The sequence below is a fragment of the Rattus norvegicus genome, chromosome 2 (genome assembly GCF_036323735.1).
Source record: "Rattus norvegicus strain BN/NHsdMcwi chromosome 2, GRCr8, whole genome shotgun sequence".
In the NCBI taxonomy this organism is placed as follows: Eukaryota; Metazoa; Chordata; class Mammalia; order Rodentia; family Muridae; genus Rattus; species Rattus norvegicus.
This window is the reverse complement of record NC_086020.1, coordinates 163,180,210-163,207,979: the sequence shown is the minus strand read 5'-3', so window position 1 is coordinate 163,207,979 and position 27,770 is coordinate 163,180,210. Positions and strand designations below refer to the sequence as shown.

At 34.9% G+C, this 27,770-nt stretch overlaps 1 protein-coding gene across 7 annotated transcripts in view; it reads right to left on the bottom strand.

Annotated features, from left to right (window-relative positions):
• The window catches only part of Fstl5 (follistatin-like 5), a 668,565-nt gene that overhangs the window by 617,161 nt on the left and 23,634 nt on the right, over positions 1–27,770 (bottom strand). For all 7 annotated transcript variants that reach the window (NM_001271195.1, XM_039102752.2, XM_039102749.2 and 4 more), the window contains exon 2: positions 191–332. In NM_001271195.1, coding sequence (NP_001258124.1) covers positions 191–316 — 126 coding nt within the window. In that variant the 5' untranslated portion in view covers positions 317–332. The remainder of the gene's footprint in view (positions 1–190; positions 333–27,770) is intronic.

Here is a 27,770-nt window from a genome sequence, read left to right as displayed (position 1 = left end):
TCCTCATAAAGATAATATTTTATTTAATAGACTATAGTCTATTAGTGGCTGCTATTCCTCAATATGTTATATAAAATCAAAATCGTTAGAAGTATGTTCAGGAGTGTCTCTAAATGAATAGTAAGTTTACATCTAATATATTAGTTAACAAATAAACGGCACTTTGAACAGACTGACAACTTGGCCATACCTTATGTCGTAATCTTGTGAGAGGTTGATAGTATTTAAGGCCATATCCTGATTCTTTTGTTGGCCTCCCTTCAGAAGCCAGGAAGATGAATCCAAGAATCAAAACGGCTGACCAGCACTTAAACATCTTTATTGATTTTCACCTGCCAAAATTAGAATTTTGAAAGTCAGAGAAAATATATGATAAAGAAATATATTGAAAACTGTTATCGTTGAGAAATCCCCATGCATTGAATCAGAGCTGACTAGCTTATGACCATGACTACTACACTAAATATTTGTACATAATACAATTGTAAATATACTCATAATCTTGAACTCCTCATTAAATATATTTGATGATTAAATTTTTAAAACCCTGTACAATTTCAGTTCTCTGTTAAGAGTTTATTAGAATTTCATAAAGCATTTTTCTATGGTACAAATGATATGGTTTGGCATAATCAAACCATACAGATTATACAGATCAGCCTTATTAAGCTACTAATAATTTTCCCAATATTATTTAAAAAGATTCACATTAGGCTGCTGATGGAAGACAAATTTACTAATGTTCTTTTATATTTAAACTGTTCTATATTTCAGATGAAGCAGAGAAGATACAAAATGGCATGAAGTATTCAGGTAAACATCAACCACCTTTCAAATATACAATAGGCTAATGTTTTGAATAAAACAGCATTTCAATTTGCCTCTTTTACCAGGGCACTTCATTGCTAATTAACATAGAAGAGGTTTTTGTCTTTATATGAGAACTTAAAGTCCATTAAGCTGTAGAGTATTTTAAACTCTTCGCAACTATGTTTTCATTTGTAAACATTGAAATAACTCAGTTTAAAAAACAACTTCCCCCTACTTCTTGAATTTTCTGAAAGCATTAGAAAGATAAAGATTATTTTGTCTATTTTCTTTTTCTGCCACTATTTCCATGGTTCCCTTCACCTCTCCATAAGACATTTTTTCTATTCCTCATTCATAAGAAATACCATCCATGCTACACGGCATCTATACCCATTCTTTTGTAAGAGACTTCTAAACTATGCTTGCCCCCCCCCACACACACAATAAAACAATACACTCATTAGCTCATGATGCTAGGCTTGGGTGGAATTTTCTATTTTTATTTTTCTTGGATATTTTATGTATTTACATTTCAAGTGTTATTCCCTTTCTCCCCTCTCAAATACCACCCTTCCTCCTGCTTCTATGAGGATTCTCCACTCCCACTTGAGTGGTATTTTAAGTGTGTATCAGTGGTACACTATTTGGAATGCATAGCTCTTTGTCATGTCTCTAAAGAATAAGTAACACAGCATCCCTTAATGCCACTCCGAAGTAATTCCTCATTCATATATGTCAATTTCCCTTTATTTGACAGCATTTACTTATAATTATATATCACTGTTATCCTTGAAAAACACTAATCATTTCTCGCAGATCATATGTCTGTTTTCTCCAACCTTCAAACATACACACACACACACACACACACACACACACACACACACACACACACACACACATCAGTTGATTTTGTTTTTCTTTTCATATTTTTAGGATTGTACCACTTGAACATGCCAAAACCTGACACCTAGTAAGTACTCAACAAGCTAATTAAAAAAAAAACCTATTTTTGCATTCCAAAGATAAGGAAAGATAGAGTATCTTTTCTCTCAGACAATGTGAAATGCAACTACTGTTTCCACTTGTTGTTGTAGTTTAAGGAATAGCCTGAGGAAACTATATATTTTCTTTTCCCTTGATCTCTTTGCTCTCATTTTGATGAAATCTATAATGAATAATCTAAGTATCCACACAAAATGCATTTGGAAATACAGTTTTTGTAAATGATTTATAAACTTCATTTATTTCGATACACAGATTAGTCTTTCTTTCTGGAGTAAATATTTGTTTATGAGACACTGGATGAAATATTCTAAATATAAGAAAGAACAAATGGTTGAGAAGAGACCAACTCTGATATAGAGATAGTTACCACAACACTTATGCTGTACTCAAGCAAGTAGGTGAAGGAGAAAAGTGCAAAAGCCATGACCCATAAGAATGTAAGGGTAAACATGATTAAAGGAGCCCATTAAGGTCACCTTCCTCTGTCCTCTCCCAATCATTCCAATGGCATTCTTTTACTCTATTCTTTGTGTGTATGTCTATGTACACACACACACACACACACACACACACACACACACACACACACACACAGAGGACTACAATTTAATTCATTTAGTATATTGTAACAAACATCATTTATATTTGTTATGTAAAATTCTACACATTTATGGTTAAAATAGCATGCTCTTTTTTATTGGATATTTGTTTATTTACATTTCAAATGTTATCCCCTTTCCTGATTTCCCATCCGTTAACCCTCTACCCCATCCCTCCACTTTCTTCTTCTATGAGGGTGTTCCCCCTCCATAACCACCCACCCCTTCCTGCCCTGACATTCCTCTACACTGGGGGGAGGGGCGATCCAGCCTTGACAGGACCAAGGGCTTCTCTTCTCATTGGTCCCAACAAGGCTATCCTCTGCTCCATAAGCAGCTGGAGCTATGGGTCTGTCCATGTGTAATCTTTGGGTAGTGGTTTAGTCACTGGGAGCTCTCATCAGCATATGACTGTGCAACCTATATTTCATATTCAATCTATAGCCTACATGAAATTTATTATGATTATTTTTATTGATTAAAACATGATTTTGAAGTCCAAAATCTTAATAAAGAATTACGCGGGGTTGGGGATTTAGCTCAGCGGTAGAGCGCTTGCCTAGCGAGCGAAAGGCCCTGGGTTCGGTCCCCAGCTCCGAAAAAAAGAAAAAAGAAAAAAAAAGAATTACGCAAAAAAATTAAATATCTGATTCACTTCATCCACAGGTGGGTAGAGATCCTTAACTCAGAACCATGGACAGAATTAGACAGAGTTAATAATAAAAGTCAAATTACTTTTTTCTTGGAATAACTACAGTTTTTATTAAAAAATGTGATCTTATCAGTGTAGACTGAACCATTAGAATACAAAGCAGAGCCTGTTTATTTGTTTATCTTTTGTAATAGATACTTTCTGTATATTGAATATTTGCCATAATATAAACATAATGCCATAAAAAGCCATGTAAATAAAAATATAGCTTCTCCATATTGGTGAATCAGAATTTGCAACTTGGTTGGGAACATGGATTGAGGCCATCTTTGTTATGTTTTGTCAAAGAATCTGGGTGCAGACTGCTTGTACCTTGAAAATCTCAGTGACTTTTGGATGCAATGTGATCAAATGCTTCATGTTCCCTGTGCTATGTCAATAGCTGTTGCTATTGTCATGCCTCCCTGCCAGAATAGACTCTACCCACTCTAGAGTCAAAAATACCAAGAGTCATAATAAACCCCTCTTTCTTTAAGTTTTTTTTACCTTTTATTTTTGAGGTATCTTGTCAGAGAAACCAGAAGAATAATTAGTACATCTTCTTAATGGGAACTCAGAAAGCAATTAGGATCATCTCATTGCACTTTGGGGTAATATTACATCCTCTAAAATTAATTCATCCCCACAGGGAGTATTAGAAATTGTAAATGGGCAGAAATCAACCCCACAATTGAATATTTTACTATAGTAACTTCTGACAACCTGTTAAATTTAACAGTTAATTGACAATTGCTTGCCTGCACATTGGGAACATTGAAAAACATGTGCATAAAATACCAGCCAAGAACATATGATACAATGATAGCCCTGTGACATTCTGCAACCTTTTCCCTTATGCAGAAGCATAAAAATACCTCATTCATAACTGATAAAAAATACATATGTAACTAAAAATTATCAGGCTAATAGATTTAATAAAATTTTATTTTTCATGGTAGGGAAACTGCTATTCCAAATACTTGGAAGGCAGAGTCTGAAGGATTGTCCAAATTAGACTGGGTTAGTATAGTCAACATAGGTAGTCCTAGGCCAGCCAGGGTTATAAGGTAAGCATACACATGTGTCTCTAGTCATAAGGTCTGTTAAGTCCACCAACTTCTGCTTCTTCCTGGACTTAGCCCAAGAGTGGTACACAGAACCATCAGTGATAAGGAACTTCTATCCCAACCTGCCATGTCCTTTGGGCTACACCTTAAGAGACACACAAATGGCAGTTGCTAGCATACAACTGAACACTATCCAGTTTTCCTCTGTACAGTGTTGCCAAAGAAGTGATTAATGTTCCAAGTGCCTGGTAAGATCCCTCAGCCCCAGTCTTTGAACTGACCCAGAAGTTTGATCAACCAATCACACATGCATCCAATAATGCCACAGTGGCACCTCCCTCCCCAAGAAGTAACTGAAATGAAATCACCTCAGCCTCCACACAAACCAACAGAAAGTGATCAAAATACTGAATTTCAAACACATTTTTCCTGATAGTAATTCAGTCAAGTTATGGCAACAGCAAAAAAAAATCCCATGTAACAAATATAGTTTATAAATTCATGTCCAAAACACAAGCAAAAGGCAAACTCAAAGTTATTCAGGTTCCATCACAAAAATGTAAATAGTATGAGAAATAAAGATAATGATTCTTCCTCACTATTATCAATCTTAAAAAAAACATTCTAAAGGGAAAAGAACCTAGAGGAATCTCAAAACACACAATTTAAAATAACAATCCTAAAGACATTCATCAAGTTCAAGGAGTTCAAAACAGGTATCAATCAACACCCAGATGAATTTAAAATAAACTCCTGATTGAAGCCAAGACACAGAAGTAAAAGGCTAACTGAATTAAGGATATGAACATTCAATAAAGAAAAACACTGAAAAATCCAAATGAAATAAAATTGGGTATGAAAATTATATGTAAAACTGGGTTAGAAAGCCTTATGAACAAAAATACCAGGTAAATGACAAAATATCAAACTTGAAAACAAGGTAAAGAATTACTTCCGTTGTAGAAAATGGTTGATTTTTTCAAACAAAAAAAAAGCTCATGATATACTATTAAGAAAATTTGCACAAGTTATGAAATGTCCAAATAGATGGTATAGACTTATAATATATTTCTCTGATATATCTATCAGAGAAGCTTTTAATGACAGCAGATAGTGGTTAATTCAAAAACCCATAATTTGACAACTTTCTCAGAATAAGTGATGGTGGTGTGCTGTCCCAAGTGAGGAGCTGCAATATCCCTGAACTAAGTCTTAGAGAATATTATAGAAGAGGGGGAAATAAAGAATCAAAGACCCAGAAGATAGGAAGAAGGGATATATATAATGCCATCTTCTGCAAATGATACAGGCATTACTAAAGTGAACTCAATGCAACTGTCCTCAAGGAACACAGGAAAAGAGAAGGTGGAAAGTGTTTGGAGCTAAAGATGGGAAGACATATGACATGTTTGAGAAATGGCATGGCCAAATTCTCATGAACTTAATGCAGCCATCATTATCTGCACAAGACTTGTGCAAAATTTGGCACTTACAAGCTTCATCATGGAAAAGAAAAGAGTATCATATATGTCATTTACTTCAGTGCTATAGCTAAAGATATACACTGCCGTTCTTCCACTGAATAACTTGTCATTGATGGTCAGGAAAGTAACTCAAATTAAACTCAGTGGGTTACACACTGAAAGGTAAGAGATGGATTGTTGAGAGGAATGTTGTCAGAGAGAAGGGGGTAGAATGAAGAGGTATTACCTTAGACAGGGTTTCTGTTGCTGTCATAATAAATCATTTCTAAAGCAATAGGAAATGGTTTATCCGATGACCATGTCACGGAATTGAGGGAAACAAAAGCAGGAACTCAAACAGAGCAGAGACCTGCAGATGGAGGAGCTGGAGGAGTGCTGCTTACTGGCTTTTTCCTCACGGTTTGCTTAGCCTTCTTTCTTATAGAATCAAGGATCGCCAGTCCATTGGTTGACCCATCCACAATGGACTTCACCCACCCCCATTCATTACTAACTAAAACTCAGCAGCTAGGTCTTCTGCCAGCATTTTCTCAATTGAGAGATCCTACTCTCTGATGCCTCGCCTTCGTATCACATTGGCATTAATCTAGACAATATGTATAGGAAGTGAAAATGATTAAACTTCATTATAGAAATATAGAATTTTCAGGTAGCTTTAATTCAAATAGAAGATTAAATGGTTCCAGGAGTTAAAAAATTAAAATAGTGAAATGGATATTTTGGACAAATGATACATGAAAATGTATTGCAATAAAATTATTATAAATCAAAACTGCTGTCAATATTTGATATATTGTCTACTAATTTGCTTGTTTTTCTTCTGTATTTAAATGAAAAAATAACTCTCAGTCAGAATTTTTATTTATTTCTGTGAATTATGTTCAGGGAATATATTGGAATAACTAAATGAAGTGATTATTCATTCATTTCAGGTACACGAAAACCTTACTATGCCCCACTTCATTGAAAACACTGGGTTGAGTTGACTATGAAACCAGCCTAGAGCTGAGCTGCTGCTCACATAAGTCTTCCTTTTATATCTTACAAACTGGTCTTCTGTGGGAGGTTGCTTTAAAGGCCTCCCTACCAAAGGCAAACATTTTCTTCTTTGGTGCACTTAAAACTAGAAAGAAGCAGAAAAGCATTCCTTGCATTTATTAGGCAAGTTATTATAAAATTCTCATCTTTTTTTACCCACTTTAATTTCACATTGATATGCGGAACTATATGTTGAACTGCAATTTAGTACTTGTCTAAAAAAATTGTTTGAACATTCTTCAAAGTATCCAGTTTATGAATAGAAATGGAATCACCCGTTAGGCAGTGGAATCTCATCAAACGGATATGTGTTCGGCAGCATCTCGCCTGCCTTATACATTCAGACTACCCAATACTACTAAAAGCAAAAGGGACTTAAAAAACTAAGAATCCAAATTCATAGGCAGCAATGAATAGCCTTGTAGGGGCACCAGTGGAAGGAGAAGTCCTTGGTCCTACCAAGGCTAGACCCCCAGTGTAAGGGACTGTTGGGGTTAGGTAGGGGGGTAACGGGGATTGGATAGAGAGGGGAACACCTATGTAGAAAGGAAGGGGGAGGGGTTAGGAGGCTGATGGCCTGGAAATTGGGAAGGGGAATAACATTTGACATGTAAATAATAAATACCCAATTTAATAAAAATGGAAGAAAAAACTAAGAATCTCTGTTTATTGTGGTAAGAAGAAGCAAAAGGGGGAAATAGACCATATATATCCTATTAGATATAGATATATGTCAATACTACTGCACAGCATTTAAATCTAAAAATAAATTGTGGGTATTTTGGTATTATTGTAAGTATATAAGTAACAAATAGAAAAGGAGAAGTTTACAAGAAATAACATGCCCAAGTTTCCATAGGTAAGGGGATATGATCTGAGCTAAATGCAATCAAGTTTCATTCAGGCTTCTGTTATATTGCTGTATTTTCTAGGCATGTAATAGTGCTTCATAAAAAGATCCTATGCAAAAGAGAATTGCAGTTCTTATTAAAGGACACCTCAGAAGAGAAGTTTTCTTAAATACTAGGTGTGGAATTTCATAAATACAACATGGGACATGCAATGCTGATGTCAGAATGGCAGTATGTTTGAGATTGTGTCTAAATAAGGTGGGGGATTGACTTAGTTCTTAATTCTTAGTTCTTAATTCTATCTTATTTGTCATGGTATAACTGTCCATATATTTTTTGTAGTTTGCTGAGCTGAAAAAATTATAAAATATTCAATATAACTTTTACTCAACATGTGAAAGTGAGAGGAGAAAAAAATTTAGTACTGAGTAAATAATGATGGCCATTATTTTTATTCTACTTTTTTGAAACAGATATTTTTACTTTAGTGACTCCTTCATCATTAGGTTAAACCAACCTGTCCAAATTCTAATTGATTATACCTTCTAATAGACAGCTTCATTAGAAACTAAAGTAGATGCTAAATCTTGTTTAAAATACTCATTGCTGTTTCAGAATCAGATTGCATGGCGGTTGCATAGTGATTTCAGTTTTCACTCAGAAAAAAAACATTTTTGCTGATTTCTGGTAATCCTTTCTTACAAAGGTATGTGCACAAATGCAATTTATGAAAATGTCACTTTATTAGGGGCATGTGATGTGGTAAATGTTTGTTTTCTCAAAACAATCTTTAACAAAATTTTCAGAGTCAGAGAAATGTTACAGCAGGAATTAAAGCTGACAACCTAAGTTCGGTTCCTAGAACACATAAGGACAAAAAAAGAGAATTGACTCCCCCGCCTGATCCTCTGTCCTCCACATGTGCATCACAGCACATGCGCCGCACATACATCATAGCACACATAAATGAGAGATGATACATAGATAGATGATAGACAGAGAGAGACAGATAAATAAATACATACAGATAAAAGATAGATACATAAATAGATATATAGATACACAGATGCACAGATACATAGTTACATAATACATAGATTCATACATAAACATATAGATAGATATATAGATACATAAATACATAGATACATAAATGATATGTATATACATAGATTCATACATAGATACATAGATTCATAGTTAGATAGATATGTAAGTAGATAGATAGATAGATAGATAGATAGATAGATAGATAGATAGATAGAAAAAAGATACACAGATACAGAGATATAGATACATTGATAAATGATAGATGCATAGATGTATAGATAGACATGATAGTTATGTAGCTAGTGTAATTTACAACATTAAAATCAAATGAAACAATGAATTAGGAAAAGATCAAAATTTGAATATAGTGTCAGATAGCAAATGGTGAGCAACCTCACTTGCACATATGAGAGAAGGGAAAGTTGGTAAAGCAAAAGCACCATCATGTAAGGTATGCCTACATGGTCCAGTTGCTCTGATCTTGGCATTGCATTGTTAAAAATGCACCAATATTATTAACAAGAACACACACACAAACACAAACACAAACACATACACACACACACCAAAGAAACAAAGCAAAAACAAATCTCAAATGACTACCCTGGGCTTTATTTAGAAGCTATACAATTTATGGATATACAAACCATGTAGAATCAAAAGCTTCTATCACATTATTTTACAAAATAAATGTCCTAAAAAACTGCGTGTCGTCTCCACTAAAGTTTTTAACAAATTGAAAGAAAAAAGCACTAACTTCACAGAATCAGACAGAATGAACTTAAAGTTTGTCATTGCTTTTGTCACACTGATAACTAGGCACATGATGAAGAGTGATAATAGAAAGATGATCGATCAATAGATGATCAATAGTATATAGTTAGATTAGATTAGATTACTTAATAGAAACTAAATAGAAAATGAGTATACTTATAGTGACTTTATATAAATGTTCACATTTGTAAATATCCATTGATATACAGAAATACATGTTTATGCTGTTGCATAAAATTGACTGAGTTTCACATAACTATATATGGTTTAAATTGTGTATGCTGGCAGGAGCCTGATATAGCTGTCTCCTGAGAGGCTCTGCCTGAGCATGACAAATACAGTGTCTGATGCTCTCAACTAACCATTGGACTAAAGGGGCCTCCAAGGGAGGAGTTAGAAAAAGGACTGAAGGAGCTGAAGGGGGTTTCTTTCATTCTTTTGTTTTTTTTATTTACATTTCAAATGTTATTCCCTTTCCTGAACCCTATAGGAAGAACAACAATATCAACCAACCAGACCGTCCAGTGCTCCCAGAGACTAAACCACCAACCAAAGAGTACCCATGACTCCAGCCACATATGTAGCAGAGGATAGCCTTATCAGGCATCAATGAGAGGAGAGACCCTTAGCCCTGTGAAGGCTCAATGCCCCCAAGTAGGGGAATGCCAGGGTGGGGAGATGGGAGGAAGTGGGTGGGTGGGGAAACACTCTCATACAGCCTGGGAGAGGAGGGAAGAGATAACGGAGGGAAAAACGGAAAGGGAATAATATTTGAAATGTAAGTAAAGAAAATATCCAATTAAAAATTGTAATTTAAGGCCTCCTTGATGAGTGAAAAACAAAATGAAAATTTGAATTTAACTGAATTAACAAAAAATGTTTAAATATATATAAATTTGCAATTTTCTCAAACGTCTTATTATATATAGTAATGCCTTAATTTTAGCTAGTATTATACAAAACAACAGACAACGGCTCATTAACTCTTTTTCCTCAGGTCCTCAGACTTTGCATTGATTTCTGCCATAAGTGGATCATTAAACTATAATATATTTATCCTCAATTGAAATGAATTCTAGCGACAGAGCATTAAACTTTTTGCCTTGTTCTCTCAAGGAATGAATCTGTTCTGCAGAAGTGAAATTAACTCTGTATGTTTACTTTTTAAATGATTTTCAGTATGCAATCCCAAAAATAAGCTTTATTGAACTCACTACATAACTATTAAATCACCTGTTATTGGTTTCATCTTTCACAATGAAAAGAAAACGTGGTTATTTAAGACAAGGATTAAATTTGAAATAAGTGATTTGTGTTCAGTTATATGAAATTAAATGACAGAATGAAGCACATATCCAAGCATGTTAAAGAGAGCTACATCTCAGGCTACTGCCAACAGACCTGGCCCTGACTTATATGTAATGATATAGAGAGGAAACTATTCTGATTATGTAAGAAATTTATTTTATGCAAGTAAATGTCTGGATTCTACTTTACTGTCACAGAAGTTTGGCATTGAACCGTTTCTTCGTACTATAGATAGAGGAAAATATTTCTTTTTCATATGTGTTCGAATTCAGGACAAATGTTCACAATACTCAGCAGCAAACTGTTCACTGGACAAAGAGTAGGGCAAAGTTCACAAGATCAGATCCTAGGCAGCTTGTTTAGAACTCACCTTGCTGGCCACACCTCACTGCTTTAGCACCAGCCGGTACACTGACCCACAAGCATAGAGTTCTCACTTCATTTGACCTATCCTCCTGTTAGCTTTAGTCATGCTCTATCCTCGTGGTCCCCATGTGCATGTCATGCCTCCTCTAGCAGTCTCCTTCGGCACATTCCTCTATTAATCTTTGGTTTTTAAAAATGTGGAATAGAATCGCATGAGAAACTGATAAGCGCACAGTGTACTCGGACTGAAAATATTTGCCAATATTTTCCCATGCATTTTATTATTATGAGAAAATTATGAGAAATGAAGGAGATGTAGTGACAAAGCCCTTGTTTCCTTGCAGAATAAGTTCAAAGCAGATATTATCATCCAAATTAGAGCTACCCAGTCACACGATCTCTGCTATCTATTTTCTTCACTGCACTGTGGTTATACCTCATTGAACATCTCACATGTACTCTAGCTGAAAGAGTTATTACCCTACTCTGTATCTGAGCTGCATGCAGATGTGCTTGATACAGTATGAAAAATGATGTTTTAAGAGTTTTAAAATAATATGTTATATGACCTTGAAAATCTTACCCTGATTAAAGAAATGAAAGAAATTATTACAGCCTTTCTCTTCTGGATCCATTGTTCTCAACCATGATGAGTACTTAAGATGTAAATTAAGGAGGAATACAGCTCTTAGGAGTGACTTTGGTTGAAATCCCAAGGGCACCATGTTACATATTTTATTTGCTATTAAGGAATCTGTGCAGTTCTGTCAATGTCAGATTTCAAATTCAGCCTGTAACAGCGAGTCCTCTTATAACCTGTATTCCTTAAGTCTAGGACAGTGTTTATTATCAAAGAGAAAAAATTGTCAAGAGTTTTACAGTGAAGTACTGCACAGGGAACCACTTAATTTCCTCTCTACTTAAAGCTAAATGTCATGAGGGAAATGGCCTAATTGTGGGCATTAGATGAGTTTCAGAGGCATTTTGGTTTATTCTCATGAAACTGGAGAATATAAGAAGGGAGTCGACAGTTAGTAGAGGTCATTAACACCCAGCGTATTGCCCAAAAGATTCCTAAACACACTGGTATTCCAGATGCCCAAGGAAAAGTAAAAACATAATTGTGAATCTCCACACTGAAGTGTCCCACCTCCTTTGTGACTTAAAGGACAATGGGGAAAGCGGAGAAGAAACCAGCCCTGAGATCAACCAGGCCAGTCATCAGACACTTTCTTAATACTCTGAACAAAGCAGGCAAGAGCAGCTGAAATTTTCAAAGCTAAAGCCCAAAAACATGACCACCAAACTCTGGACCTGGTGTCCCCATGCCACATGTGTCTGCCTTGAACCCCAGCCAATGGTAAGGAACAAATCATGGTCACTGTCACAGCAATAGGTGATCTGGTCTTCAACAAACAAATCTTCACCTCGATTTCATACTACTTTCTCAATTTGACTTTAAATCACATAGAAAATTATGCCAATTTTAAAGGAAAAAAGAAAGAGGAGAAAGCAATGAATAAGCCATTAAGGGTGCATGTAACCCTCTCTGAGTTGGTTTCTTGTACCTACATTGTACCTGTACCATGTTGGGTCACTCAGTGCTGCATGTAACTGTAACACGAAGGGATCTGTCTGCCTTTTTCTTTCCTCCATGGGTATCTACATGTGACTTACATGTAGGCACACATACATACAGAAGATAATTCATGTATAGTTAACAGCATCCAACAGCCAGTTAATAAGTGAAATATTGATATGGCTTGGACAAGTGTTCCCCATACAAAAGTGTATATTATAGGTATAGAGAAAAGTGTCTGGCCAAAAGTTAAACCCACCACCAAAACTCCTATGAGACTGTATTTCAATAACTGTGAAGTTAGAATGCTACAGGTCCAAAGCCTAATTACAAATTATCTTATTGGCTGGGGATTTAGCTCAGTGGTAGAGCGCTTACCTAAGAAGCACAAGGCCCTGGGTTCGGTCCCCAGCTCCGAAAAAAGAAAAAAAAAGAACAAATTATCTTATTTAAGTACCCCAAATAACCATTTTTGCCAATTTCTGCATTTTACCTAACATCATGTTAATAACAAAGAAATACTTCTTGGAATTCATTTACTTAACAAAGCCCTAATTTCAATCAAGAAAGACCTATAAGTACTATCAGACAGCATTTGATGCCTATAGCTCAGATTTTCTTTGATTTACTGTAACCCACCTAATTAATATATCTACCAATGTTTTTGAAACAAACATTGATTTATGACTTTCTTTGTTATATTTCTAAAAAAGAAATACTTCACCAAACTGTTATCACAGGTGACATTTGAAGTAATCTAACCCTCTGTTCATAGGCCTTGGCTGTGTTTGCCTTCCGAATAAACTAATCTCTTATCATCTTTCAGGTGTGAGTTATGATGCCTGGCAACACAGGGTTTTCTCTCCAGTCATAGCATCAGAATGTGTTTTGTAGCTTTAACATGTGAGACCTTTTGAAAGCCCATGGAGGAGAACCTCAAAGGGAATTGGGAAGCCAAGGCTCTTTTCCTGTCTCTTCGTGTGTTGGCATGTGATGTGCTGCCAGCTTATACATTACCACTGTTGTGCCACTCCATCAACAGACAAACACAACTGAGGAAAATGAGCTCTCATTTCTGTTACGTTAGCTGCCACAGGTATTTCAGTGTACTCGGGCAAAGCTAAGTAACGATGCTTTCAGCAATGTATTTGCAAAGCAATATGATTTATGACTTTGCTGTGTTACTAGAAAGATTTTTTATCTAATTGTTACCATTTAAGAATGAGAATTTAGAGTACCTTAAATCTGTGTTCTCGGGCAATGGGCATTAATATTTGACTGCAGAATAAACTCTTATCCCCTTTCAGAGTAAGTCATGATCTTTCTACATAACAGATGCAGGCACTGAACTTCTGATCCTTCCGCTTTGCCTCCCTTTGGAGGTTTCTGCATGACATTGGCTTCCAGAACTTTACCTTTAATGAATTTCTCAAGCAGCATTTTTTCTTACTTCATTATTTTTGTATATTATCTATCTTTTAAATTTGTTTAAATGTCTATAGATATTCTTGTCAAGACTTGAATTCATTTGTCTTTCTAATGTAATAATTATTTTTTTATTTTTTTCTGACATCAATTTAGTAAATTTTTATTTTTAGATCTTATGCCTTCTTTTCAAAATAATTAGATTATATCTACTTTTTATTTCCTAAGTTTTCTTTAATTCTATTTTATGTTATAAGCTTTTTTTACTTATTCCTTTATTTGTCTGGAAAATTGCAGAATGCACATGCACATGAATAGTAACAGACAGGTGCATTTTCTGTAGTTACCCTCCCTCCCCAGCTGGGGTTCTCTGTGTGTGGCCAGCATAAGTAGCTCAGCTGCAGGTGCTGTGTGCCTGTGCTCTCTCTGCCTGTTAAAAACCCATTTCGTTTTCTGTATCTACTGCACTCAACACAAATGACATCATAGATAAAATGAACATAATGGTGGTAATTTACTTGATATAATTTATGCTTCAAGTTTTAACAATTTCTCTATATGTGGAATAAGTCTTGGGAAACTCCCATGTTATTTACAAAATAATACAAGAAAGAATACCTCTGACTTTATATTTACACAGTACATTCCTAAGGTTTAGAAAACATCACCCACCTAGTAACTTTTTGTTACTAATTATACGAAACCAAAGACTAGGTTAGTTATAGGGGAAAGAAACATTTTGCCCTATTATTTTGGGATTTAGCTGCAATCTACATCTCAAGATGTCCTCCTTGCATGTAAAGCCCTGGCCCTACTCAACATTATATGGCAAGAGGAAGAAAGAACATGTCTGCATCCCAGATCTTCTTATAGTCACGTCAGCATCTAGTGGGGCTCCACTCTTATGACCTTTTCAAAGCTAATCACTAGTCAAACCTTCCTACCTCTACAACAATTAGAGTTGTTTCTAACCTGTAACAACTCAAAGTGATAGAGAAATTCAAACATGAATTTCAGAGTGTACACAACATATGCAAAACACAGGTAACAAAAACATAAAATCTTTCAAAATCAACATGATTATGACTTTTTAAGAAAACACCCTAAGTGATTTGTTGTAACAGAGTAAGATAAAAAAATAACTTTCACATTTGTCTTGATAATTAATATGAACCAAATCATTCACTTTTATAAATATAATAAAACATAAATTTTCAGATCCTATAACTTTATATATAATGTTCAGGAAACACAATGAAGGAAAAAGGAATGTGTCCAATCAAAATCATCCAATACTGTTACACACGAGTGACAAGATTTAAAATGTGCCCTGTTTTAAGAAAGTAGCATGTTAGAAATGTATGTATAGTCTTTGAAAACAGCCAAGTAAGAGCACAAATTAAAATGCAGGGACTCCAAGTAACCCACAGTCCCCTTAGTTTTGAGCACTTATCACTTTTTGAAATTGACACCATTTTAAGTAATGAACTGACAGTCTTATATGGCGTTTGTGTTCTGCTCTTTTGAAGCACTTGACAAAGAGAATGTGAAGAAAATCAGGATTTGAAAGTTGAGTTTTTAAGCTTCCTCTTTGTTTTCACTGTCAGTATGATTGTATTTTTAGTAAGGAATCTTCTCAAATCATTGCAATTTGCATCATTGATAGGAACATGCGTCTAAGAATATTAGTTTTATAAAAGCTCAGTAAGTCCAAATATTTAAGCACTCAATATAACTGATAAAGACAACACATGCAATAAATACCTATGGCCCTTGCAGACAGAAACTCGTATTTCTGACAGCAACATTATTTTTCAATTGACTATAAGTTAATAGTATATAAGAAAAAGCTCAATTGCATTTGATATTGCAATTTAATATTGTTTGCAATATTATTGTTTGTATGCAATTGTTTAATATTTTCTGTTATATTTACTTATGGTATATATATCCAAAAGATATATTTAAAAGTGCCTCATGAATATAGCAAATTTACAGATTAAAATTAATATAATAATGATTTGAGTAACGATGAATGTTACACTCCCTTGTAAATGGCTTTATGCATAAACAAACTTAATTCTTGATAAGAAAATACTCATACGATTCAGAAATATGGAGTTGATTAGCCAAGGTAACTGCAGTGACAAAAATTTGAAGACTTGTTACTTTGGAAAACCAAAACTAGAAGCTTTTCTAATAATCAATTTCTAAATGATTGCATTATCAATACTTTCTAATTTAAACTTGACATAAAATATTAAAAATAAATGATTATGCACTTTTCGGGTTCCATACTAATTTGCATGTTTATGATATTTCTTGTCAGGACATTCATTTCAATATTAGAAATAGCATCCTTAAGTCAAATTAATGATTAATTGGATAAATACAACTACATTTTAAAATTACTACTAAAATGTTATTTTATGCACATATTTTCTAAGTTGAAGGTCTATAGTCTACATAAATATAATATTGAATCAGAATTAAATTTGTACTATGTTCCTTACAAATCTTGCTATATGATGGGTTTATATGCAATTGTGTACTGTGTAAACCATAAGTTATCTCAGTAAATGAATTAGAATGAAGTTAAATCAGTTAATCATGTAATCATTTGTTCCTTGAGTGAAACTAGAATCTCAGATATCATTGAAATCATTTGAACAGGTACAGCATAGAATTCCTCATTAGAGAATGAATGGGAAGTCATTTTACTCGTGGTAAAATATTAAATCTCTGAGGATATATCATATTAAAGGCATTAGTTTACTAAGATGTTTACTTGTTTGCTCAAATATATTCAGAGCAGCTTTATTTATAAAAGAAAGACTAGAAAGAACCTCAATATCCCGCAACTGAGGAATGGATAAAGAAAATGTAGTTGTTTGGTATGAAGCATAATTGAGGATTCGAGGAACAAATTGGGAAGTGTTCCTTCTGTTTCTATTTTGTGGAATGGTTTGAAGACTGTTGGTATTAGGACTTCTTTAAAGGTCTGATAGAATTCTGTACTAAATCCATCTAGCCCTCATCCTTTTTTGGTTGGGAGACTTTCAATGAATACTTCTATCTCTTTAGGAGATATGGGACTGTTTAAATGGTTTATCTGATCCTAGTTTAGCTTTGATACCTGGAATCTGTCTAGAAAATTATCCCATTCACCTAAATTTTTGAGTTTTGCTAAGTATAGAATTTTGTAGAACTGATAATCTCTTTTTAACTTCCTCAATTTCTGTTGTTATTCTCTCCCTTTTCATTTTTTATTTTGTTAATTTGGATACTGTCTCTGTGCACTCTGGTTAGTTTGACTAAGAGCTTATCTATTTTGTTGATTTTCTCAAAAAACCAGATCCTGGTTTTGTTAATTATTTGTATAGTTCTTATTGTTTCTACAAGGTTAATGTCAGCTCTAAGTTTATTTCCTGCCGTCTACTCTCTTGGTATGACTAACTAAGAAAGTGAAAGATACATATTACAAGAACTTCAAGTCTCTGAAGAAAAAAATGGAAGATCTCAGAAGATGGAAAGATCTCACATGATCATGGATTGGCAGGAATAACACAGTAAAAATACTCATCTTATTGAAAGCAATCTACAGATCCAATGCAATACCCATCAAAATTCCAACTCAATTCTTCATAGAGTTAAAAAGGGCAATTTGCAAATTCATTTGGAATAACAAATAGCGAAAACTATTCACAACAATAAAAGAACTTCTGGAGGGAAAACCATCCCTGATCTTAAGTTATATTAAGGAGCAACAGTGATAAAAACTGTATGGTATTGGTACAAAGACAGGCAGATAGATCAGTGGAACGAAGTAAAGACCCAGAAATGAACCCACACACCTATGGTCACTTGATCTTTGACAAAGGAGCTAAAACCATCCAATGGAAAAAAGATGGCATTTTCAACAAATGGTGCTGGTTCAACTGGAGGTCAGCATGTAGAAGAAAAAAAATAGGCCCATTCTTATTGCTCTGTACAAAACTTAAGTCCAAGTGGGTCAAGGACTAGGAAGGAAAGGCTACATAATACATAAAAGCAGGCTTATCGGAATTACAAATGAATTCTCAACAGAGACTCTAAAATCCAGAAGGGCCTGTGCAGATATTTTCCAGACCATAAGAGACCACAGATGTCAGCCCAGACTATTAAACCCAGAAAAACTTTCAATCACCATAGATGGAGAAAACACAATATTTTATTTAAAAAATTAAACAAATCTATCCACAAATACAATCTTAGAGAAGTTATTAGAAGTTACTCCAACTCAATGAGGTAAATTAAACCCAAGAAAACAGAAATAACCACACATCAGCAAAACCAAAAGAAGGGAAGGACATACATGTACACACACACACGGGCACACACACACACACACACACTACAACACCATCAAAATAAAAGAAATTAACAGCCACTGACCATTAATATCTCTCAACATCAATGGCCCTAATTCCCTACTAAAAAGATACAGGCTAACATAATGGATGCAAAAACAGGATCTATCTATCATTCTGCTGCATACAAGAAACACATCTCAGAAACAGAGATCGATAATGTCTCTAAGTAAATGAATCCAAAAAGATTTTCCAAACAAACAGACCCAGAGAGTAAACTGGAATAAACATTCTAATGACCAATAAAAATGGATTTTCAGCCAAAATAATCAAAGGAGAAGGTGAGGACCCTTCATACCCATGAAAGGAAAAAATTCATCAAGATGCTGATGTCAATTCTGATCATCTATGCACTAAATGCAAGGGCATCCATATTCATAAAGAATACACTAAAGCTTAAACCACACATTGAATTCAACACATCAATGGCAGAAGACTACAACACCATACTTTCACCAATGGAGAGGTCATCAAGCCAGAAACTATACTGAGAAATAATGAAACTAACAGATGTTCTGAATCAAATGAACCTACACATGTCTACAGAAGACTTTATCGAAACACAAAAGAATGTAACTTCTTATGACCTCAGAAAACTTTGTACAAAATTGACCATAGACTCAGTCACAAAGCAAGCCTCAATAGATACAAGAAGATTGAAAGAACCCCTTGCTTCATTTCAGATCATCATGAAATAAAATTGAATTTTGGTGACAACAGAAACATCAGAATGCAACGAGCAGTGGCTCAATGAAGGTATAAAGAAAAAAGTTAAAGACTTCCTAGAATTTAATGAAAATGAAGGCACAACCTACCCAAACTTATGGGACATAGCAAATGAAGTCCTATGATGAAAGTTCACAGCACTAAGTGCCTTCATAAAGAAATTGGAGAGATTCAATACAAGCAATTTAAAAGCCCACCTAAAAGCTCCAGACCAAAAAAAAAAAAAAAAAGTAAACACATCCAAGAGGACTAGATGGCAGGAAACAATTAAAGTCAGGGCTGAAATAAATAAAGTAGAAACAAAGAAAACAATAGAAAGAATCAACAATACTAAGGGCAGGTTCTTTGAGAAAATCAGTAAGATAGACAGTTAACCAAAAACTAAATAAACATCAACCTCCAATTCACCAAAATCAGAAACAATGAAGGGACATAAGAACACACAGAGTGGATTTTCCAAAGAATAAAATAGTTTAGAAGAGTGTAAAAATAAAGATTGCGTTATTCACACACAAATAAATAGATGGATGGATGAATGGGTGGGTAGGTGGATGGGTGGTAGGTAGGTAGACAGATATATTAGATAGATAGATAGATAGATAGATAGATAGATAGATAGATAGATAGATAGATAGATACATACATACATACATACATACATACATACATACATAAATAGATAGAGACATACGTACATACATACATACATACATACAAAGATAGATTGATAGATAGATAGATAGATAGATAGATAGATAGATAGATAGATAGATAGATAGATAGATAGAAAAAGATAGGTAATATATATACTACACACCGTTCTCCAGGAAATAAGGCAGTTTTGCTACAGGTGAACTTGGACGTCAGAGAAGATGTACCCAGGAAATCACGGCGTCCACATTTCTCTTAGGACTCCTCTGCTCTCTTGGATGCGCATTCTCCATCTTATTGTCATGAAGGATTTGCTCACAAGATTTTAAACCTATAACACCTAACCAAATTACGTAGCAATTACAACTCTTCTAGAAGTAATTCTAAAATGTACTGCACTGGGCCTGTAACCGAAGCATTTAAAAGTTTGAAATAGGGGATTCACTGAAAGTTTGAGCCCAGTCTGGTCACAGTGAGTTCCAGACAGACAGGAACCGGATGTAGATCTCTCCTGAGAGACACAGCCAGAATACAGCAAATACAGAGGCGAATGCCAGCAGCAAACCACTGAACTGAGAACGGGCCCCGTTGAAGGAATCAGAGAAAAGACTGGAAGAGCTTGAAGGGGCTCGAGACCCCTTATGAACAACAATGCCAAGCAACCAGAGCTTCCAGGGACTAAGCCACTAACTAAAGACTATACATGGACTGACCCTGGACTCTGACCTCATAGGTAGCATTGAATATCCTAGTAAGAGCACCAGTGGAAGGGGAAGCCCTTGGTCCTGCTAAGACTGAACCCCCAGTGAACGTGATTGTTCGGGGGAGGGTGGTAATGGGGGGAGAATGGGGAGAGGATGGGGAGGGGAAGCCCATATAGAAGGGGAGGGCGAGGGTTTAGGGTGTTGTAGGCCCAGAAACTGGTAAGGGGAATAACAATCAAAATGTAAATAAGAAATACTCAAGTTAATAAAGATAAAAAAAAAGCTACGGATTAAGTCATCACATCTCAAGTACCAAACATAAACAAGGAAAAAGGAAAAAAAATAACCCCTTAAAGCTTAAACAAACAAGCAAGCTAAAACCAAAAAAGAAAAATGGACAAGTAGAGGAGAGAAGTGTTGGTCATGGGATTTCTTTAGCACGAGTTTTATGGCTGATCCAATAGTTTCAAATGCAGTGTGGTTTCCTGCTGCATCTGTGATGCATAAGGGGAATATCTGCTCTACAGAATGCCATACAATAAGTGTAGCTGAAAGGGCCGGATCTTCTCAAAGTTCATTTAAAGTTCACCTTACAACCCGATCCCTTACAGTGCTGTTGGTAGGGTTCTGCAGCCTATCTCTCAGATGATGTGAAATAGAGAATGAGGTTTGCTCACGTGGGCTTCTCCCAGCACACTCTACGTCCCTCACTTCTCCTCTCACCCAAATATTTCTTTTACTTTTTAGGAGCAGTAGACATTATATGAATCATCTAAAATATGAAATAGAATATATGTATTAATATTGCAAACTCTATATGCTTTAAAATACTCTTATCTTAGACCAGTCCCATGTCAGTAATCACACGGTAAAATAGTGATCGTTTACTTATGCTTAGCCTTGTTAGGTTTCCTTCCAATAGTAAAACTTCCTGTATTGACACTTGGTGCTATAAAATCACACTTCATCGCCCCATTTTCCGAGATGCTTTAAAATGATAAAGGACAAAAGTCATGCCTCATTCAGATTGAAAATCTTACCCTTTCCTTTTACTCTTCCAAGGAAAGTGGGTCCAGCTCTCATTCTCCCTCTGCTACTTGCCTATGTGGGACAGAGTAGTTTGTTTAAGTTTTGAGGTGTGTTCTCTGAGTTTCTGTTTTCCTCCCACCTTCAGTAAAAAGTAGGTTTGGTGTTTGCACTAGAAAAAAATGACTAATCCTGAAAATCAGAGACCTGTCACATTCTTTCGTATTTAACCATATTATGTAGGTCAGTAAAATCACTTTGGTATATCAATGTTAAGAACAAGGCCCAGGTAGAGTGCTTGCCTAGCAAGCACAAGGCCCTGGGTTTGGTCCTCAGCTCTGGAAAAAAAAAAAAAAAAGAAAAGAAAAGGCCCAGAATGAAAAGTTGTTATGAATCTTAAGACCTATAATTCTTATCTCTGATATATTCTTTCCTCTCTTCTTTGTTGCAGATTTTGTTTTCTCCAGATTATTGCATTTAAATGCTGACAGGGAGAATGCTCCTGTAAACTCTAAGTGTTGTGGTTTCTCAGAACATACAGTTTTGAAAGCATATAATTTTAGACAGTAGGACCTAGAAAGAGACATACTCAGTACCACAAAGTAATCGATTTTTACACTATGTGAGTTCACTGCTCCCAGAGGTTCACACCTTTATTTTATTTGGGTGTTTTATTTATTTACATTTCAAATGTTATCCCCCTTCCCGGTTTCCCCTACAAAAACTCCCTATATCTTCCTCTTCCCCCCAAATCTTAGAAAGTGTTTACCAAACTGAAATTAGTTGATGGTTAACAATTACACACTATTTTCTATTAAAGGACATGAAATATATTTTCAAAGTATTAATGCATTTATGAAAGGCACCTTGAAAAGGACCTTAACAGCTTATGGTGTAACATGACGACATTGGAAGAAATGAATTTAACCTTCTCTCATTTAGCTCTTGCAGATTGGAATCCCGTGGTCCCACTCACAAGCACTAGAAATGTAGAATAAAGGTATTAACTTATGCAGTTCCCTGTGGAGTTGTTTTAATAGAGCAGAATCAAGGCTGATGAAATCATTTTCCCATAAATGTTCACAGCTCATTCATGGAATGGCCATGTTTACCATCGCTGTTGCCTCTAATGTTGATAATCAGTGTTAACACAGGAAACATGTACAGTGAACCAGGCAGTGTTTTTCTTCTTTTGTTAACTAGGCTTGTTAGTACTGTTTCCTCAATTTCCTAGAGGATTCATGTACATAATCATGTAGCTGGTAAACTGCTGGGAATTGAAGCTATTCTACATTTGAAAGCATTAGCATCTGCCAACGTACGAGCGTCACAAATTACTGCCTGACTTCCCACTCTTTGCAATCTTCTATGAGCTTTTAACTTTGTGGATGTGTATTGTCAGCTAGAACTAGAGGATTTGGGCAATTACCTTCTTAACTAGAACATTATGGCAACAATCACTACAATGAAAGCATCAAAGAGGGTTTGCTTGGGTTTCATTACTTGTAGTTGTTTGAATAATTTTGTTTCAACTCTTTATATTATCATACTAATAATCTATAAGCAGCATTCCTCCACCTCATATAATAAAGGTATTTTATACTTAACTTTTCTTGTATTATAAGAAGACTTTGCCATCAAGGTAGACACTTAGTCAAATACATATAAGTAAAAAGCATAGACGAGAAAAGGTATAATCAGGTGTCGCTCCCATCATAGCTGGGAGTTAATGATGTGCATATCTTAGCTAATCCTTCCTCTTCTACACAATCAAATTTATTGTTGATTAATTTAATAAATACCTCTGTACAGATTCATAAGCATCTTGACCTTTTAAATATGTAGCTACCATTGAGCATTTCTAGCTTCATAAGGTCATAAATTAATCTTATTCATTTATCATTGTAGCACTCTGCTGACATTTTTACCTAGTACACTGCACATGGTCTGCACACACGCAATGAATTTCAATCTCAATTTTAATTTAAAATGGTAAATTAGAATTTCATTCCTAAAAGAGAGTTGATAAAGATTACTTTCATGATTTTTGATTTCTTTAAGCATTGCTAGGGCCATAAATTCTTGTTTTAGATTTCCATCATTCACTATTTACCTGGCCCAACCCAACTGGGAAGGTGTGGAGTTGGTGACTTCTGGGGAAAGAAACTCAGGTTATGTTTAACTCCAAACATGTTATAGTGCCTGATCCCACATCCAGACAGGAATGTGCATCATTGGAGTGGATTCGTTATTATAACACAAAATGCAAACATAAATTTGGTGGCTAGAGAGATAAGAGTGTACTAGGTGGAGTTGAGAAAAGAAGATGGGAATAATTATGATCAAAATATATTGCATAAAATCTAACTTTAAAATAGAAATAGACACATAGACACATAAACTGAGTGCTACCACATGATCTAACTCATTTATAATATAAAATTACTGATCTCGTAAATGTTTGGATAGATGGTAGACAATATAAGCTATCGGGAAAGAGGAAATATTGATCAGTGAACACAAAGTTACAGAAAGATATCAGAAGGAAATTCTAGTGCACTGTTGAACAATAAAGTTATTTGATAACAACCAGTACTGCATTTTTCAAAACTAGAGATTTCCAAATAATATTGCTGTAAGGAATACATAAATATTTGGTTGGTAGATATGATGTAAATATTTTATATGCCATCAGTATAAAGTGGCACCCCACATCACTAATATATACAAGTATTGTATGTTTATGAAGACAGTAAAATTTTACCTTTGATTGCCAGGGATCAACATTGTGAAAGTAGAAATAAAAAGAAAGTTGAATAGAACACACATTCACCTACTTTAATAGTGCATGTGAACATAAATATGTCTTCCATTTCCCAATGTATGAAAGAATAGATGAAGTAAAAATCCATCACCTCCAATCAGAATAGAAAGCAGTTATCTGAGAAAGGTTGTTATTATAAAAGAAGTCTTCACCAACATAGAATTTAGCTGGGTTCAATACTTTGATAAGCATCTGTTGTAAAATGCCCTATTGGCAAGTAAGGGTTCTGATGCTGGAGGTCATGTAGGTACAGTTAGCAAAATAAGACAAAATGCACCTGATCAAAGAAATGTCTAATTTTTAAAAATTGTAACACAGGTACAAAGAATAGAAATTATTACTGAATGTTTTAATAAAATAAGCATTTTGAAAGACATTCTCCCTTATATAAGAATGATTTGCAGTCCTACTCAGGGTCATAAACTAAGGATTTCAAAAGCACTGGCTAAATTCCTTGTTTTTAATGAAGTGATGGTTTTTATATAGAAACCTCCAAATTCATTTTGGTTATGAAAATAAATGAGAAAGAATAAATAAATTCAACATTAAGAAAAATATTTTATGCATCATTACACACATATACATACTAATATCTTTTATGAAAATATTTTAAATTTTTGACAAATTATCAGTAAAAGCACACTAATATCTTTTATGAAAGTAGTAATATTAAAGTAAAGGGAGATGTCCAGCATGTTTTCTTGATAAGAGTCTAGCATAATTCACTATAAAATTAATGTTATTGAAATTAAAACCCTAATTAAGAATTTTTTTAATTACTGTTTGTTATTTTGTTTTTCAGTATTGAGACAAGGGCCTTGTACATGATATGGAATTATTCAAAAATTAAACTATAACCTCACATCTTTTTCTTTAAACAAAACAAAAATGTCTGAAGTTGGTTTTTCTTTGAACTCTATAGCCTAAGTGGATCTCGAACATGTGATTATCTACTAAATCTCCAGCTATAGCTACTGATTTCTGCATTCAGGCCTAGCTCCCTAATGAGATCTTACTTAACACTAATAATCTGGTTTTAAATTGCATGCAAATAAAACAACTGCTGAAGAAAATGTCACATCTTTTAATCAATGGTGCTGAAAGGTGAAGAGTCTCATAATGCTGAATGAAGGGCGACCCTGATCTCCCAGCTTGCACAAAATCAACTCCAATTGGATCAAAGTCTGTAAGAAAAGACGTGGAATCTGAAATTTCTAGAACAAAAAAGTAGAGAAAATACTCAAAGGTACAAATCAAGATACGGACTCCAGTTCCTCAGAAAACAAAGCTAATATTTGCATTCTGTTTGTGGTGGAGGTGGAGAGAATCTCAGAAATTCAATAACTTTCTTTACAGAGAACCAGACAGACTAGAGAATGTAAGAATATCTTGACAGCTATACATCTCACAGACAACTACTATCTAGAATATACAAATAACTTAAAAATAGTAAAAATAATAAATAAGACACACACACACACTAGTCAAACAAGGGACTAAGGATATGCACAGAGGATTCCCACAGGAAAGACTAACACAAGAGAATAAAATTTTTTTCAAAAAGACTTCAATATCCTTAGTCATTATGACAATCAACAGTAAAACTATCTTGCAGTTGCATTCCATGTGAGCTATAACAAAGTCAAATGTCAGTGAAGATGTGCTGAGAAAGGAACATTTACTTGCTTTGGGTGGGAGTACAAACTGGTATAGCCACTATGAAAATCAGTACAGATCCTTCTCATTAGAACTACAATAGACCCAGAGTAGCCATTCTCAGCACACCTCAAGAAGACTTTATATAGTAGCCACTACTTCTTGCTCATATTTATTATGCCTCTACAATAATGAGCATATAGAATCATTCTAGATGCTTGCCAAATGATGAATTGATAATAAATATGTGTCGCATGTATACAATGAAATTTCACCCAGCCATAAAGAAAAGTGAAACTTTGGAATTCGCAGAAAAAAAAGACAAAAGTAGAAAATACATTAAGTCAAATGATAAAAATCCCGAAGGGAGAATGTAAAATGTAAACTTTCTTACATTTAGCTCCTAGATTCTAATTTGTGTGTGTGTGTGTGTGTGTGTGTGTGTGTGTGTGTGTGTGTGTGTGTGTTGTCTGTTTTCTTTACAGTCTAGCCATTGCCCTCCCATCCCGGTCTCTCCTCCTATCCTCCTACACATCCTCATCCCACTTTTCTCCCCTAAAACCAGAGAGCAGCCTAAAAGAGGATGAAACGGGAGTTTAAGTGGAGGATACGATACGAGAACACTTGTTATATGTAGACTGAAGATTGAATACTGAGTATGAAAACACTCAGGAAGGAAAAGAGGTGGGGAATTGAAGAAGTTGAGAAAGCCAGGGCTGCATTGAAAAAGCCACTTAACCCTTGTAAAGCTAACTTAAAACTAAAGCTTATTCCAGAAGCCACACTTTTCTGGTTTTGCTGTTTGACGGTGTTTTAGAATTACAGAGTGAAGTTTGGTCTGTTTCATCATCGTTTATCATCCCTCTCTCCCTAAAATTCTCTTCCTGACTTTCTTCCTGTACCCACAGCTCCTCTTTTTGTGTGACCCACTGAGTTTAGAGTTTGACACAGCATGGATGGGACATGATTTCCTGGAGCAAGGCCAATCTATCAGTGACTACACCAATGGATATATAAGAACTTGGAGTAGATAAGCAGCTAACATTTTTTAAAAGACCAATAATTACATATAAAACCTATCTAGAATATAAAATACCATGAAGCTGAGATTTGTGTAATCTCTTTAGTAAGCTAGTGTGTCTAGCAGGGTTTCAATGCTTATATTCTTAACAATTCTAGAGAATTTTTCACCTGTGTGAGAATATTTACAGCAGCCTTTTTACGGAGGGGGGGGGAGGAAAGGATGTCATTGAAGAAGCTGGCAAAGGAGTACTTGACCCTTATGACACCTCCTAGAGTGTCATGTTGATACCTAAAGGATAATCTTGAAGCAGAGACACAAAAAAATCCAATGGAAATAATAGAAGCTTTTTGAAGGAAAAGAACATGAAGAGCGATAGGGCAATGTTTGGGGTATACGTGTTTGTTGAGATTGACTTAATGTGATTACTGAATAGGCATTATGAAAGGTATAGTAGAAAATTAAGGGTGTAGAATGGCCACAAGACAAATAATAGAAATAGAAAGTAAAAGGCATAGAAAATATTCTCAACAAAATCAAAGAAGAAAATCCCAAAATCTGAAGGAAGAGGTGACAATCAAGGCACAAGAAGCATAAAGGACATCTAATAGATTGGACCAGAAGAGAAAATCCCATGACAAATACTAATCAAAACAACAAATGTACAGGGGAAAAGGGGAGAGAATATTAAAACATTCGAAGG